The sequence below is a fragment of the Chiloscyllium punctatum genome, chromosome 17 (assembly GCF_047496795.1).
Source record: "Chiloscyllium punctatum isolate Juve2018m chromosome 17, sChiPun1.3, whole genome shotgun sequence".
In the NCBI taxonomy this organism is placed as follows: Eukaryota; Metazoa; Chordata; class Chondrichthyes; order Orectolobiformes; family Hemiscylliidae; genus Chiloscyllium; species Chiloscyllium punctatum.
Genome location: NC_092755.1, coordinates 92,085,051 through 92,099,291, shown reverse-complemented (window position 1 = coordinate 92,099,291; position 14,241 = coordinate 92,085,051). Strand labels below are relative to the sequence as shown.

General features: G+C 40.2%; 1 protein-coding gene across 1 annotated transcript in view; it reads left to right on the top strand.

Annotated features, from left to right (window-relative positions):
- gltpa (glycolipid transfer protein a) overlaps positions 1-10,211 on the top strand; it is a 30,200-nt gene extending 19,989 nt beyond the window's left edge. Inside the window, exons 4-5 of the mRNA XM_072587900.1 lie at positions 3,526-3,676; positions 4,165-10,211. Coding sequence (XP_072444001.1) covers positions 3,526-3,676; positions 4,165-4,347 — 334 coding nt within the window. The 3' untranslated portion in view covers positions 4,348-10,211. The remainder of the gene's footprint in view (positions 1-3,525; positions 3,677-4,164) is intronic.
- The last annotated feature ends 4,030 nt before the right edge of the window (positions 10,212-14,241 follow it).

The following is a 14,241-nucleotide window of genomic DNA, read 5'->3' as shown; positions in this document are numbered from 1 at the left end:
AGCCTATTCAATGTCTCCCTATAGCTCAAATCCTCTAACAACATGCTTGTAAATCTTTTCTGAACCCTTTCAAGTTTCACAACATCCTTCTGATAGGAAGGAAACCAGAATTGCATACAATATTCTAAAAATGGCCTAAGCCAATGTCCTGTACAGTTGCAACATGACCTTCTAACTCCAATACTCTGACCAATAAAGGAAAACATACCAAACACCGCCTTCACTATATTATCTACCTGTGACACTACTTTCAAGGAACTTTGAACCTGCACTACAAGGTCTCTTTGTCAGCAACACTCCCTAGCACCTCACCATTAATTGTACAAATCCTGCTAAGATTTGCTTTCTCAAAATGCAGCACCTCCATTTATCTAAATTAAACCCATCTTCCACTTCTCAGCCCATTGGCCCATCTGATCAAGATTTCGTTGTAATCTGAGGTAACCTCCTTTATTGTCCACTACCTCTCCAATTTTGGTGTCATCTGCAAACTTACTAACTCTTCTGCTCACATCCAAATCATTTATATAAATGATGAAAAGTAGCGGACCCAGCACCAATCCTTGTGCAGGCAGGAATACGCTGAGGCTTGATACATTGGCGAGATCAAGCAGACGCACAATCAAAGGATGAATGGACATCGCTCAACGATCACCATACAGGAGTTTTCCCTCCCAGTTGGGGTACACTTCAGCAGTCCGGAACTTTCAGCCTCAGATCTTCGGGTATCCATCCTCCAAGGCATACTTTGGGATAAGCAACAAAGCAAAGTGGCTGGCAATAGTGTTTGACACCTGTGGGGATGGCCTCAATTGGAGTCTTAGGTTCATGCAACACGACAGGTGATCTCTCACGCTCTCTCCTTTTTTCTTTCTTTTTTTCTCTCTTTCTATCTCTCATTCTCACTCTTGCTCTCTCGCTATTGCGCTCTCTCTCTCTCTCTCTCTCTCTCTCTCTCTGTCTGTCTGTCTGTGTCTCTCTCTCTGTCTGTGTCTCTCTCTCTCTGTCTGTGTCTCTCTCTCTCTCTGTCTGTGTCTCTCTCTCTCTCTGTCTGTGTCTCTCTCTCTCTGTCTGTGTCTCTCTCTCTCTGTCTGTGTCTCTCTCTCTCTGTCTGTGTCTCTCTCTCTCTCTCTCTCTCTCTCTCTTTCTCTTTTTCTCTCTTGCTCGCGATCTCTCTCTCGCGCTCTCTCTCTCTCTCTCTCTCTCTCTCGTGCTCTCTCGCGCTCGCTCTTGCACTCTCTCCAGCCAGGTGGCTGACGTTTCAGTAGGGGATAAATTTGGGAATAGTTATCACAATTTTATAGTCCTAAGGGAAGAGTGCTAATTTTGGGGAACGCCAAGTATACCAAAATTCGGCAGGACCTGCGGAATGTAGATTGGGTGCAGCTGTTTGTAGGGAAATCTGCATTCCATATGTTGGAGGCTTTTACAGAGAGGTTGATTTAGAGTTCAGGAGAGAAATGTTCTAGAATGGAATGTCACAGAACATTACTGAACGTTTCAAGGTATTTTGTAAATTACATTAGTTTTGCTTGTTGTCTGTATAGGGTCTTTCACGTTCATTAGCTGCTGTTTTAGTGTGTTGGTGGGTTTGTGCCAAGAGGTCTGAGTAGTCTGGCAGCCATTTCCAAGATGTTCTTTGATGTAGGGGAGCGTGGCTAAGGTATCTGGACGTGTTTTGTCTGCGTGTTTGGTTTATTGCTGAGAAATCGGCGGACTGTGTTCATTGGGTACCTGTTCTTTTTGAATACGTATAGGTGATTTTTCTCTGTTCTTTGTAGTTCCTCTTTGCAGCAGTGTGTGGTGGCTTGTTGAAATACTGTTCAAATGCAGCTCCTTTTGTGGGCATTGGGCTGATTGCCTCTGCCTCTGTAGTTCAGGATTTGGTCTGCAAGTGTTTTCCTGTCAACACTGGTTTGAAGTTCCCCATTTATTCTTCGCTCTACTGTGACATCTAGGAATGGCAGTTTGTTGTTGTTTTCCTCCACTTTTTAGTGAATTTTATACCAGTAAGGGTATTATTGATGGTCTTGAAGGTTTCCGCTAACCTTTTTCATTTAGTGATGACAAAGATGTCATCCACGTAGTGGACCCAAAATTTGGGTTAGATGTTTGGCAGGGCTATTTGTTAGAGTCTCTGCGTTACTGTCTCTGCTAAGCACCCTGATATCGGAGATCCCGTGGGTGTTCCTTTGGTTAGTCTGTAGGTTTTGTTGTCGAAGGTGAAGTGGGTGGTAAGGCATATTGTCCTTGCTTTTGTATTTGTCTTTGGTTCTTCCAATAGTATAGTCAGTATTTCCTTGGCCAGGTTGATATTCTTAAATAGGTCTGTTACATCCTCTTCTATCTGGTGTCTTTGGTCTTCAGGGTAGCGAGACTGAGTCTGAGGGGGGCTCAGAATTTTGGGTAATCCATAGAAGCATGGTGTGTTGGACCTGTCTGGTTTCAGTTTCTGGAAGTCAGTCTTTCTTACTGAAGTTTTTTAGAGTAGGCTGTGTATTCGATTCCCTAGTTGTGGAGTCAGGTCTGTCGCCACTTGTTGGTATCTACAAGCAATGCATTTGCTTTCTCAAAGTAGTCTCTTTTGATTTAAAATGATTGTCAAGCGTCCTTTGCCTGCAGGTAAGATAACAATATTTTTATTTTTTTTAGTCCTTCTCGTGTTTTCCTTTTGTGTATTGAACGCGCTACCTTCCTTTTTTCCTGCTTAATGTTGGTGCGACTATCTCTGATGGTTTGCTGGGTTTCGTCTTGTGAGCTCATTGTCTTTCAGTGTTTCTAATGCAGCGAATAAATCTTTCTTGTCCGCATCCTGGAAGTTGTAATTTAATCCTCTTTCTAAGACTGCTTTTTCTGTGTCTGTTAAGGGTCAGTCAGATAGGTTTTTTTTATCCATGCTTCTGTGTGGATAAAGGACACCACTTCAACTAGGACAACACATCCATCCTAGGACAAGCTAAGTAGAGACACATGCCAAAATTCCTAGGAGTTTGGCATTCCAACCAGAGTTCTATCAATAAACACATTGACTTGGATCTCATTTACCACCCCCCCCGAGAAAAAGAACAGAAAATGGCATCACCATAGGAAATGACATCACTAACCCAAAGAAACCTAAACCCATAAATAAGATGTGGGCCATACCACCAGTGACTTACTGGAGGTTTGCTGATGATGTTACCTAGTATGGTGACCAAATGTCTGAAAACCAACCTTTTTAGCTCAGCGAGCAAACTTACATCCATATTGTCTCTTATTGGCGATGGTCATTGACTGGTGTTTGTGTGGGACAAACGTTACTTGCTATTTGTCAGCCCAAGCCTGAATATTGTCCAGATCTTGTTGCATTTGAACATGGACTACCTCAATATCTGAGGAGTTGCAAATTGTGCTGAGCATTGTACAGTCATATAATGTAACTGACAACTAGATTCACATTTAAAAATAGGTGATCTTTTGACTTCCATAGAGATTTAGAGGGGCACTGGTTTCGCTTTGTGAATTGTTTTCTATCTATTTTTGCAGGGGTTTGAAGTTCATACAAGTTATGCTGCAAAGCATCGCAGATGGGGAGCGGGATGAATCAAACCCAAACTTCATTCGAGTCAATGCCACAAAAGCATATGAGTTGACCTTGAAGAAGTACCACAGCTGGTTTGTACAAAGACTTTTTACTGTGAGTGTTTTTTGCATTCACTTTTCGTTTTTTTGCAAGTGCTTACACATGCTGCAACTATATTTGACCACCATTTCCAGGAAGTGAGAATGCATAAATTGGCTTTTGGATTAATCTTGTGTTGATTCATGCATACAGACTGACCGTTTTTCTGCTGGCTTCTAGGTAGATCTAAGGGATCACCCTTTTATCTCTGCACCTTTTCAAGGTGGACGGGACAATCAGGAAATTCTGTTCCATAGTAATTGTTTCAAGTAGCAGGTTTTCAACAGAGTTGCAATAGTCCTGGTTCAAACATACAGTTTGAAATAACTGCCTAAACTTTTTAAATTTTTCCCTTAACTAATGAGTATGGAATTACTAATGCAATTCATGGCTAGCCCTACCCAATGCGGATGACCATTTGGAGTCAAGGGCAATTGGGATATGCTAAGATTTTGAAGTATTGACTGCAGCATGTGGCCTAACCATTTCTTTTCCTTTTGCAGGTTGCAGTTTATGCAGCTCCATCTAAATCAGACTTTATGAAGGCCCTGTCAAAGGGCAGAGAGGTGAAAGAAGAAGAATGTGTAGAGAAAATCAGGCAATTTTTAGTCAACTTCACTGTGACTATTGACGCAATCTATGAGATGTACACCAAAATGAATGCAGAGTTGGATTATAAGGTCTAACACTTACACTGTCTGCCTTTCTTGCACTCTTCTCAGCAATAAATTAGCTAATCACTGTGATTTTGATAACTTTTTAGGTTGCTGTTTCTACAGGGTAATGATCATTAACCAGCAGTAATTGGTGTGGGATCCAGGCAGAAGAGATACTAAAATGGTCTGTTCTCCTGAACTTTAACACTGTAATCATATTCATTTAAATCAAAATAGATTAGATCCATCCATTCCCTACATTCTACCAGCTATTGGTTTCTTTGATTTGATGGTATAGGATGTATGATTTTCTAATGTGAATTTCCTTTGCTTGTATTAACAGATCATAGGGTTTTTATAAGTTTACTCCCAAAAACATTTGTAATTTTTGGTCAGGAGCTGTGTGGCCTTTGATTTACAAAGGAAACTTTGAGGTCCATGCGAAAGCTCAGCTTATAAATGTTTAACTTTAAAAAAAAAATTCAGGAGAAAAGGCTGACATCCAGTAATTTAAACCAACTGTTCATGCTGATTAAATAAAACCATGTCCTTTTTTCCTGAAATCCTAATTGGATGAACGGCCACTCAAATGTAAAATTCCAGCACACTAATCCATTTATTGTCTCTCCTTTTTTCCCCTCTATTGGAGCTGATCTCTGCCAGGATATGGTACAAGTGGCAGTATCTTGCCCAGGTTGTGCTGCCTTGTATGCATCTAGATAGTAACTACTGGCTGGGCTCTGGAGGGATGTTGCAAGTAGCACATGCTCAGATGTAATTTCCACTTAGCTCAAGTTGCCAAGTAGTAATTCAGCATAGAACCTCTGCCTGTTTTTTCTCTTCCTCAGCTCTCTCACATCCTCAAAACAATGGAAGCTGAATCCCAAAAAAATGCCTGTCAAAGGTTAACTAATTTGGCACAGACCTGGCATGCTGCCTATGATAATCCATTATGACTGGTTCAATTCTGTTAAATCATCGCACAGTTCTTGTCCTTTTTCTAATTAAATAAAATGATGAAAAATGAGTTGCAGTATGTGCAATTCAGAAAATTCAGTCTGGATCAATTCAGAAATCCTCCAGCAAGTAGAGCATTTCTTGGCTTTGTGAGCAAGGGGTTGTTAGGGACTTGATCATTGAGATTAAAATTGTTGCTTTTTTTATTCTGCCTGTCTTATTTGGTCTGGTCATTCCCCTTTTATTTATTAAACTGCATGGGATCTCCAAAATCAGCCACTGATTTTTAATTTGAAATGGCTCTAACATTTAGTCAGAGGCATGGGGGCTGTGGGTCCTGTAGATGAGGACACTTTTTTTTGATCTGTACCAGTAAAGCGAAAACAAAATGTGGATAAGTAAGTTTAAACCAGGTCTGAAGTGTTTTTTGTTTAAGGAAGCAGTAAGCTGAATCCAACAGTTTTTAATAAATTCAAATTGTCCTCTTCTAATTTTGAACTTAAACCATTTTAAATACTTTATCACCATGTGAAGTGAGAGCCTTGCTATTTGTTTGTGTGCTGATTGTATGTGATTCGGTGTTGCTAATCTGTATTCCTCTTGCTGAGTTCTCCCATCTTGCAATGCAAAATGTATATTTCAGTTCCAGGTTTTACTAGCTCCCTATGGTAGCCGGTTCACACTCTGCTCTGTGTGGTAATGTAGTTTTGATTAACTGGAGAAATTCTGTGCAAGGTAACGAACTAACTAACTGGTCCAGTTTTTAAATATGTTGCAAGATTTTTCACCATCCAATTATTTTTGATTAATCAAGAATATGGTCCCTCAATGACTCTTTCCAACCTGAGCCTAGCAGTCAGACTTAGACAAAAGCAGTGATTACGTTTGAAACTTCCTGTTCTGTTTTTAGTTTGACAACAGATGGTTCCTTTACCCATTCAGCATTAGGAGAACTGTGAATTTGTGTGTATGTTGTCTTAACTTTTATATTCTTCAAGCTGTAACTATTAAGATGAATTACCACTCAGGAGTGTTGCTCATGGCAAAAATCTATTGAATGCTCCTGTCTCACTCACATAAAAGAGGTAGATAATTCAGCTTTAACCTGATCACATTTTTGAGGCAGATAATGAAGGAGTGGTTCTCTTGGTGAAATGTAAAATTAGTGCAATAAAAAAGTTTTTGAGATGGAAAAATAACTTGAGTAGAGGAAGCTTTGTATCTAGCAGTTGTATCTATAATTGTTTGATTGTGAAGACTTTGAAAAGTCTTGCATTCCTGAAAACCAATATTGCTCATTTTGAGCACAAAGTTTACAGAATATATATGAAAGGAAAGAAAGAACAATAGTACCTTTTTGTTCCTGCAACTGTCAGATTTGGGGAAAAATATAAATTTCTGGCAAATTATGTGTAACATTACCTGAATTGAGCACAACTGTGTTTTGTTTTGATATCCGTTGCAGTCCATCCTTCTGGTCCTTCACAGTGGTATATACTCAGGATTGTGGCTCATGACACGGTGGCTCAGTGGTTAGCACTGCTGCCTCTCAGCACCAGGGACCTGGGTTCGATTCCAGACTTGGGTGACTTGTCTGTGTGGAGTTTGCACATTCTCCACGTGTCTGCGTGAGTTCCCTCCGGGTGCTCTGGTTTCCTATCAAGGTCCAAAGATGTGCAGGTTAAGTGAATTGGCCATACTAAATTGCCCGTAGTGTTCAGGGATGTGTAGGTTAGGTGCATTAGTCAGGGGTAAATGTAAAGTAGTAGGGTAGCAGAATGGATCTGCGAGGGTTACTCTTCAGAGGGTCGGTGTGGACTTGTTGGACCAAATGGCCTGTTTCCACACTGTAGGGATTCTATGATAGTAGTAACTGAAACTTTGGTGCCATCTCATTGCTGCTTGTTTTAATGATTTTTTTAATTTTAAACCTGGGAAAATCTGAGACCATATTTTAAATTATACAGAGACAATTAGCTGCAATTGTTTGAAGTTAATGAAATATTCAAAGATAAATGAAGCTTTATTTGATTTTGGGGTAAGGAAAGAGGGTTTCTGCTCAATAGTCTCCCAGTCTTTCCAGTGAACTGCTTCCTTAGAAATATGTAATTCTAATATGTTTGATGTTGAAGGATGTTTGGACTGTTTCAGTTTGGGGCCATGTGCAATGGCCTTTGCATATTCTGATATGCTTATTGACTTTGCCGATCTTTTGCGCTTTTATAATGTGTTGGTTTAATGAAGTTCATTTTTCTTTTGGATTTGTTAAAGAATAATGGAATAGACAGTGAAGTTAGGGAAATCTCACTAATGCCATTCTTTTTGAAACATAACTTTTTATAAGCATTTGGCATGACAGTTTTAACTGTAAAAATTTCACTTATTAAATTTTGTGGACCACCACCCCCACCCCCCACTGCCAAAACCCCGCTGCCACTTCCACCTCACCTAGAACTTTTAGCTTTAAATATCTAAGCTTGTCAGGAGGGTAGCTTTGTGTGTCCTTTCCCTCACTCTGCCCATTCTCTGAAAACTAGTGCACTCTCCTCCCTCTTCAGTTCCAATGCACAAGTATCTGTGCTCTGTGGTAAGGGAGCTGCTGAGAATTATTCTGATGATTTAGGTTTCAGGTAATGTATGTGTAGCCAGAATTGGTAAGGCAGTGTCAACATTTGCATTGTACTTAAACAATGAATAATACAATTAACTGGACATGTGCAATATTTTTGACCTTGTGCTAAAACTGAACTGAAACTGACCTGACTGTGGACACTTGCTGAGTTTTATTGCCAGTTGGCTGAGGGTATGACTACTTTTGGGAAAGCAAGTTTTTCACTGACTTTAAAATCACTGACACCATCCATTTATTTCTGTCGGCACTGATTAGCACATTAGCTTATGGCATTGCTAATGACACTGGGTTTGCTACATGTTACACATTTTTACCATACATTGCAAGGTGGCAACCAATCCTCAGTGCATGGCAAGCTGATCAGCATCTGACAGGGGTGAATTAATGTTTCAGATGGGTTTGTTCATCAGAACATGATTGATCATCTCAGAGTTGGACAAGGTTGATGAAGAGCTACTTTTTCAGAATAATCTTTTGACCTTAACTGCTTGATGTTGAAAGCTGTAGTGCAATGGTAGTGTGGTTGGTATCCTAATAGGAAGAAATCACATGGGGACCTTCATCTGAATCTATGCTTTGGCTCAAATATTAAAATTTGTTTTGGATTCAGTTGCCTGTCTAGTGCATTCTTTCCTTCAAATTTTTAAATACTTATGTGTTTTCCATTTGTTTTAAAGCTGCTGGTTAAAATGATCAGAAATGTCTTGTTTCTGGTGTTGTCTAAACCTGCTTCCTGCACCACTGCCTTCTGATGCACTGCAGACAGGGTGCTGTAACCCTGGCACAGAGCAATGAAATTTTCCAAAGACAAAACAACAAGATCTGTGGCCATTTTGTTTTGGACTAGTTAGAACTCTTGAGCCAGTTAGAATCATTTTTAGACTTGCTTTGTAATTTATACTTTTGTGAAAAGTTATAAATACTGCAGGAAAGTGTCCCCAAATTAAAATTCTGTTACAGATTTATTTCCTGCAATCAGATGCTTTGAGAATTGATAAACATGCAGTTGTGCCTGGACCATAAATTAGCAGCAGTAGTATTTGTGCATGAACAGCAACAAAACCTACTAGCTGTGTTGGAGTGGACAGGGAGTGAGAACAGCTAGAAGTCTGAATAAATTGACTACTTGAAACAACAGGTTAATGTATATTTTTCTTTTTGAGGTCAGAATGTGATGTCAGATCCTAAATTTCATCAGGGTTGGCTGGGGAGGTGTGTGGTGGTTCAGATCATAGACTTCAACTGCTTGAGCTAATGATTCATTTTCGATTCCTGTCTGCTCCCTGTCATCCTGCTGCCTTATAATACTGTCCCACTTATTGTTTCTGGAATGTGCTGTTGTTTATTCTACTATGTTAATAATTGCAATCGAGAAGTGTGGTATCTGTAAAATAAAATGAATATTGTATTTGAGTATGTCTTTTACTACCTTGAGTGGAACATGGGCCTTAAACATCCAATCTTAATGTTCATAAACTCTCACTTTTGGACACTTTTTTTTTGTTTAAATTTGTTGATTGTTGAACTGGTTTTGGAATTCTCTTTGTGCATAAGATCTGTAAATTTTAGATTTATTTTTGCCAGATTCTATCCAGTCTTAGACCATGTTTATAAATTGTGTTCAACTTGAGTGAAGGATTCCTGTTTGTTCCGTTTTTTCATATTGGAGAATGCACTATGAAGGGGGGAGTCTCAGCATTAGCATCCAATGTCAAGTTGTATCCTTTTTGCAATCTTACCCTCCTCCCTGGAAAAAAAATACATATTATGTTTCAAAGAAAATGTATTATGGACACCACCTTTTTCAGTACCATACCCAGAGGGACATTCTACTCCTGAGTTTGGAAGAAATTGACTGACAGATTACTGAACCATAAGGGGCACAGATTAGCCTGATCTGTCCTTACAAGACACTTGGGCACAAACATTTGCCAGCAGAATTTGCTCATCAAGACTGGAAACTCCTGGAGTTCTATACAAATAGGTTACACTCAGATTTCCAGGCCGTCTTGTTGCCTCAGCTATGATTTAATCAGACAGCACAGCCCTTGTTTCACCGTTTCACTTTGTTAATGCTCCGTGTAGTGCATTTGCTGACAGAGAAACTAAAATGCATTCAGGTTTGTGTTTTCTCTCGGTTGAAAATGGATTATAATTATTTTTTTGAAGGAGTTTTGATGGAGAGATTTTCTTAACTTGAATCCTAAAATGTCTTATTTTAAAAGTTTATCTCCAGTCAGATTAGTACAATTGTTTTAACTATAATAAAATCTCAAGCCTATTTTGTCAAAATGGTGTGTAGTGTTATGATTTTGTTGAAATAACATCTAGGAAAGAAATTTGTGCATTTATATCATGTCCTTTGCACATATTTTCCTTTCTCCATCTCTCTGAATTGTTACATTTTCCAGCAGTCTGACTGTCTGTGTATCTCTTCACTTCCTCTTGCACCCCTGCCAAAAAACTTGACCTTTGTGGGTGGGGATGTAAAACTATATGACTAGAAGAGGTGGCTTTGATTTAAGTGTCTCATTTTGAAGAATAACACTTCAGGCAATGCAATATTTCTGGAAAATCTCCCTAGTTTGTGCTGTAGTTCTAGAGGAACATTTCAGCCTATAATCTTCAGATTTTAACTGCATTCGTTGGTGACCAAATTATGTTGGTGTAGTCTATCAGCAATTCTCCTTTGATCCTGGTAACAAGTTCTGTCTGACAGTGATATATAGAAGCTACTAAGATCTGAGTCTTAGAACCTTCGAGACGTACAACTTGAAAACATACCCTTCAGTCCAACTTGTCCATGCCGACCAGATTAATTAATCTTGTCCCACTTGTCAGCATTTGGCCCATATCCCTCTAAACCCTTCCTATTCATATACCCATCCAGATGACTTTAAATGGTGTAATTGTACCAGCTACCACCACTTCCTCTGGCAGCTCATTCCATACACACACCAACTTCTGCGTGAAAAAGTTGCCCCTTCGGTTTCTCTTAAATCTTTTGCCTCTCATCTTAAACCTGTGCCCTGTAGTTTTGGACTCCCCCACCCGATGGAAAAACCTTATATATTTACCCTTTCCATGCTGCTCATGATTTTATAAACCTGTATAATTTTTAAATCTCTGCTAAGTTAATAGATCTACACTGAGATACTGGTGGGGGGTAAACCTCTGATTAAGAAGCAGCAGGCTGTGGGAGACTGATAGTATTTGTCTGCTGCAGAGGCCAGCATATTTAATAACAATCTTAAGCACCACAATAATGTTCGTCAAGTGTCAAAAATAATAACAGGCTGGGGATAGGACTGTAAACTAAATAGTGGGGGTTGGGAGGAATGGAGGTGGATGTTTCCATAAATTTTCCATGCAACTGAAACAATCAGTGGTGGGTGCTCACCGGAGGTTAAAGTTTCCACAAGGAATATGGAAAAGGTTAGCAATCTAGCTTCAGGCACAGCAGATAAGGGGACATCTATGAGAAGGGGGTGGGGACAGTCAACACAGCATGAATGTATTGTAATTAAATGCACACAGTATGCAAAACGGTACATGAGTTTAAAACACAGATTGAAATTGGCGGGTATAATATGAGTATCACAGATGTGGCTACAAGGGAATCAGGGCTTGGGAATTAAATATCCGGGAATTAAATATCCAAGCATTCACATCCTTCGGAAAAGACAGGCAGATGGCCAGAAGGGGTGGAGTTGCCTTGTTTGTAATACATAAAATTAAATCAATAACAAGAAGCAATTGAGTCAGAAGGCATAAAATATCTGTGGGTAGAGTTGACGAACTGCAAGGATAAAGAACCACGATGGAAGTTGTATACAGGCTTCCTTGCAGTAGTCAGGATGTGGGGAAGAAAATAAGTTGGGAGCTAGAAGAGGTGTGTAAGAAAGGCACTAGTACAATAATGACTGGGGCTTTCAGTTTGCAGATGAACTAGGAAGATCAAGTTGGTGGTGGATCTCAAGAAAAGGAATTTGTGGGATGTCTGAGATGTGATTTTTTTTTGGAGCAGCTTGTGGTACAGCCCATTTAGGGAACAAGCAGTTCTGGATTTAGATTACTTAGTGTGGAAGCAGGCCCTTCGGCCCAACAAGTCCACACCGACGCGCAACCATCCAAACCCATTCCCCTACACCTTACACTACATGCAATTTAGCATAGCCAATTCCCCTAACCTGCATATTTTTGGACTGTGGGAGGAAACCCACGCAGACATGGGGAGAACGTGCAAACTCCACACAGTCAGTCACCTGAGGCGGGAATTGAACCCAGGTCTCTGGCGCTGTGAGGCAGCAGTGCTAATTCCCGTGCCACCCACATTTCGTAATGTGTTCAGGCAAGAATTGATTAGTGAGCTTAAGGTGAAGGACTGGAGACCATAATATGATAGAATTCACCCTTCATTGTGAGAGGGAGAGGATTGAATCAGATGTAACAGTATTACAATTGAGTAAAGGTAACTACAAAGATGTGAGGGAGAAGCAAGCCAGAGTCGATTGGAAGGGAAGACAGTGGAGCTGCAATGGCAAGGGGTTTCTGGGGATAGTTTGAGAGGCGCAGAAGAAATTCATCCCAAGGAACAAGAAACATGCTAAGGGGACAAAGAGACAACCATGGCTGACAAGGGAAGTCAGGGACAGCAAAAAAGGAAAAACATACAATGTGATGATGATTAAGGAAAGCCTTTTTAAAATTTAGAAAGGATAAATGAAAAAAGCAATGGGAGTGGGTGGGGGAAGAAATATGAGTAAACTAGTTAGTAATATATATAAGATAAGCTTTTCAAGCTATCTAAAAGATAACAGATGCAAGAGCGGACATTGGACCATTGGAAAATGGGGAACAGAGGAGCTGAATAGGTACTTTACATTAGTTTGCAGTGGAAGACACCAGCAACATGAGAATTGGGGGCAGAGGTGAGTGTAGTGGCCATCACTAAAGGGCTGATGCTGGGAAAACTGAAAAGTCCGAAGGTGGATAAGTCATCCGGACCAGATAGACACCCCCGAGTTCGGAAGGAGATAGCTGAGGAGATCGTAAAGGCACTGATAGTGACTTTCAGGAATCACTGGAGTCAGGCAGTGTGCAAGATGATTTGAAAATGGCAAATGTAACACTCTGTTTAAGAGGGGAGGGAGGCATAAGATAAGAAACTGAAGGCTGGTTAGCCTAACGTTGATTGTTGGTAAGAGTTTTGAGTCCAATATTCAGGACGAGATCGTGGAGTACTTGGAAGGGCATGGTAAACTAGGGAGGTCAAGCTTGACAAATCTGTTCGACCAATTTAGGCTAAAGAGAATCAGTGGACGTGATCTATTTGGATTTCCAGAAGGCCTTTGGTGAGGTGCTGCACAGGAGGCTGCTAAATTAGATAGGGCCCTATGGTGTTACGGGCAAGGTCCTGGCATTAAAATGAGATTGGCTGAGTAGCAGAAGTGTTATGGACCAGACTAAAACCCCTCAAGATATATCAAGAAGATAGCCTTAACCCTAACTTTTATCTTACAGGCAAGTGTAAGGCGCAGCATTCCAGATGGAATTCAACTGGTCACACTACCAGGCTGTAAGCAAAACACAGCTTCTTCTTACACTGCAGTTAAAACACAAACAAAAGGCAGAAGAATTGGTGTAACATTAACTCTATTGGAAAACTTAACAGAATGATAGATTATTTAGTTACTAAGCAGCAACTGTTCCAATATAATAACTGCCCATAAACACCCCCCTTGGCAAAGGCAAATTCATTAAAATTGATTGTCTCACGTGTGATGTTTCTCAAGTCCAGGAGAAAATAACATCAAGAGAAAACTCTGGTAGAGAGGGAGTTATGGCAACTTCTACAACCAACATCGAAACCACACAAAAGCAACTAAAAGATAAACTGAAACCCTGGTTCTGTGGGAGCCTGGGTCCATCCATTCGTACTGCTTTCATTGTTCCAACTAACAAAAAAAATCCCAAGACCTCACAAGCTGTTTACTTTTTTTTTGACTTGAAGAGCCAGCTGGGTACCTATGATTCAACACCTCTCTTCAAAAAACAAACCTGGCCAAAATACACCTCTCAAAGCCATAGTATTGCTGCAGAAGGCAGGGAATAGGGATAAAAGGATCTTTCTCAGGATGTGAACCAATGACTAGTGGAGCTCCACAGGGGTCAGTGTTGAGACCACGACAATTCACGTTATATATTAATGATCTGGATGAAGGAACTGAGGGCATTATTGCTACATTCACAGATGGCACAACGATAAATGGAGGAACAATCGCGTTGAGGAAGCAGGGAGGCTGCAAAATGATTTGGACGTGCTAAGCATATAG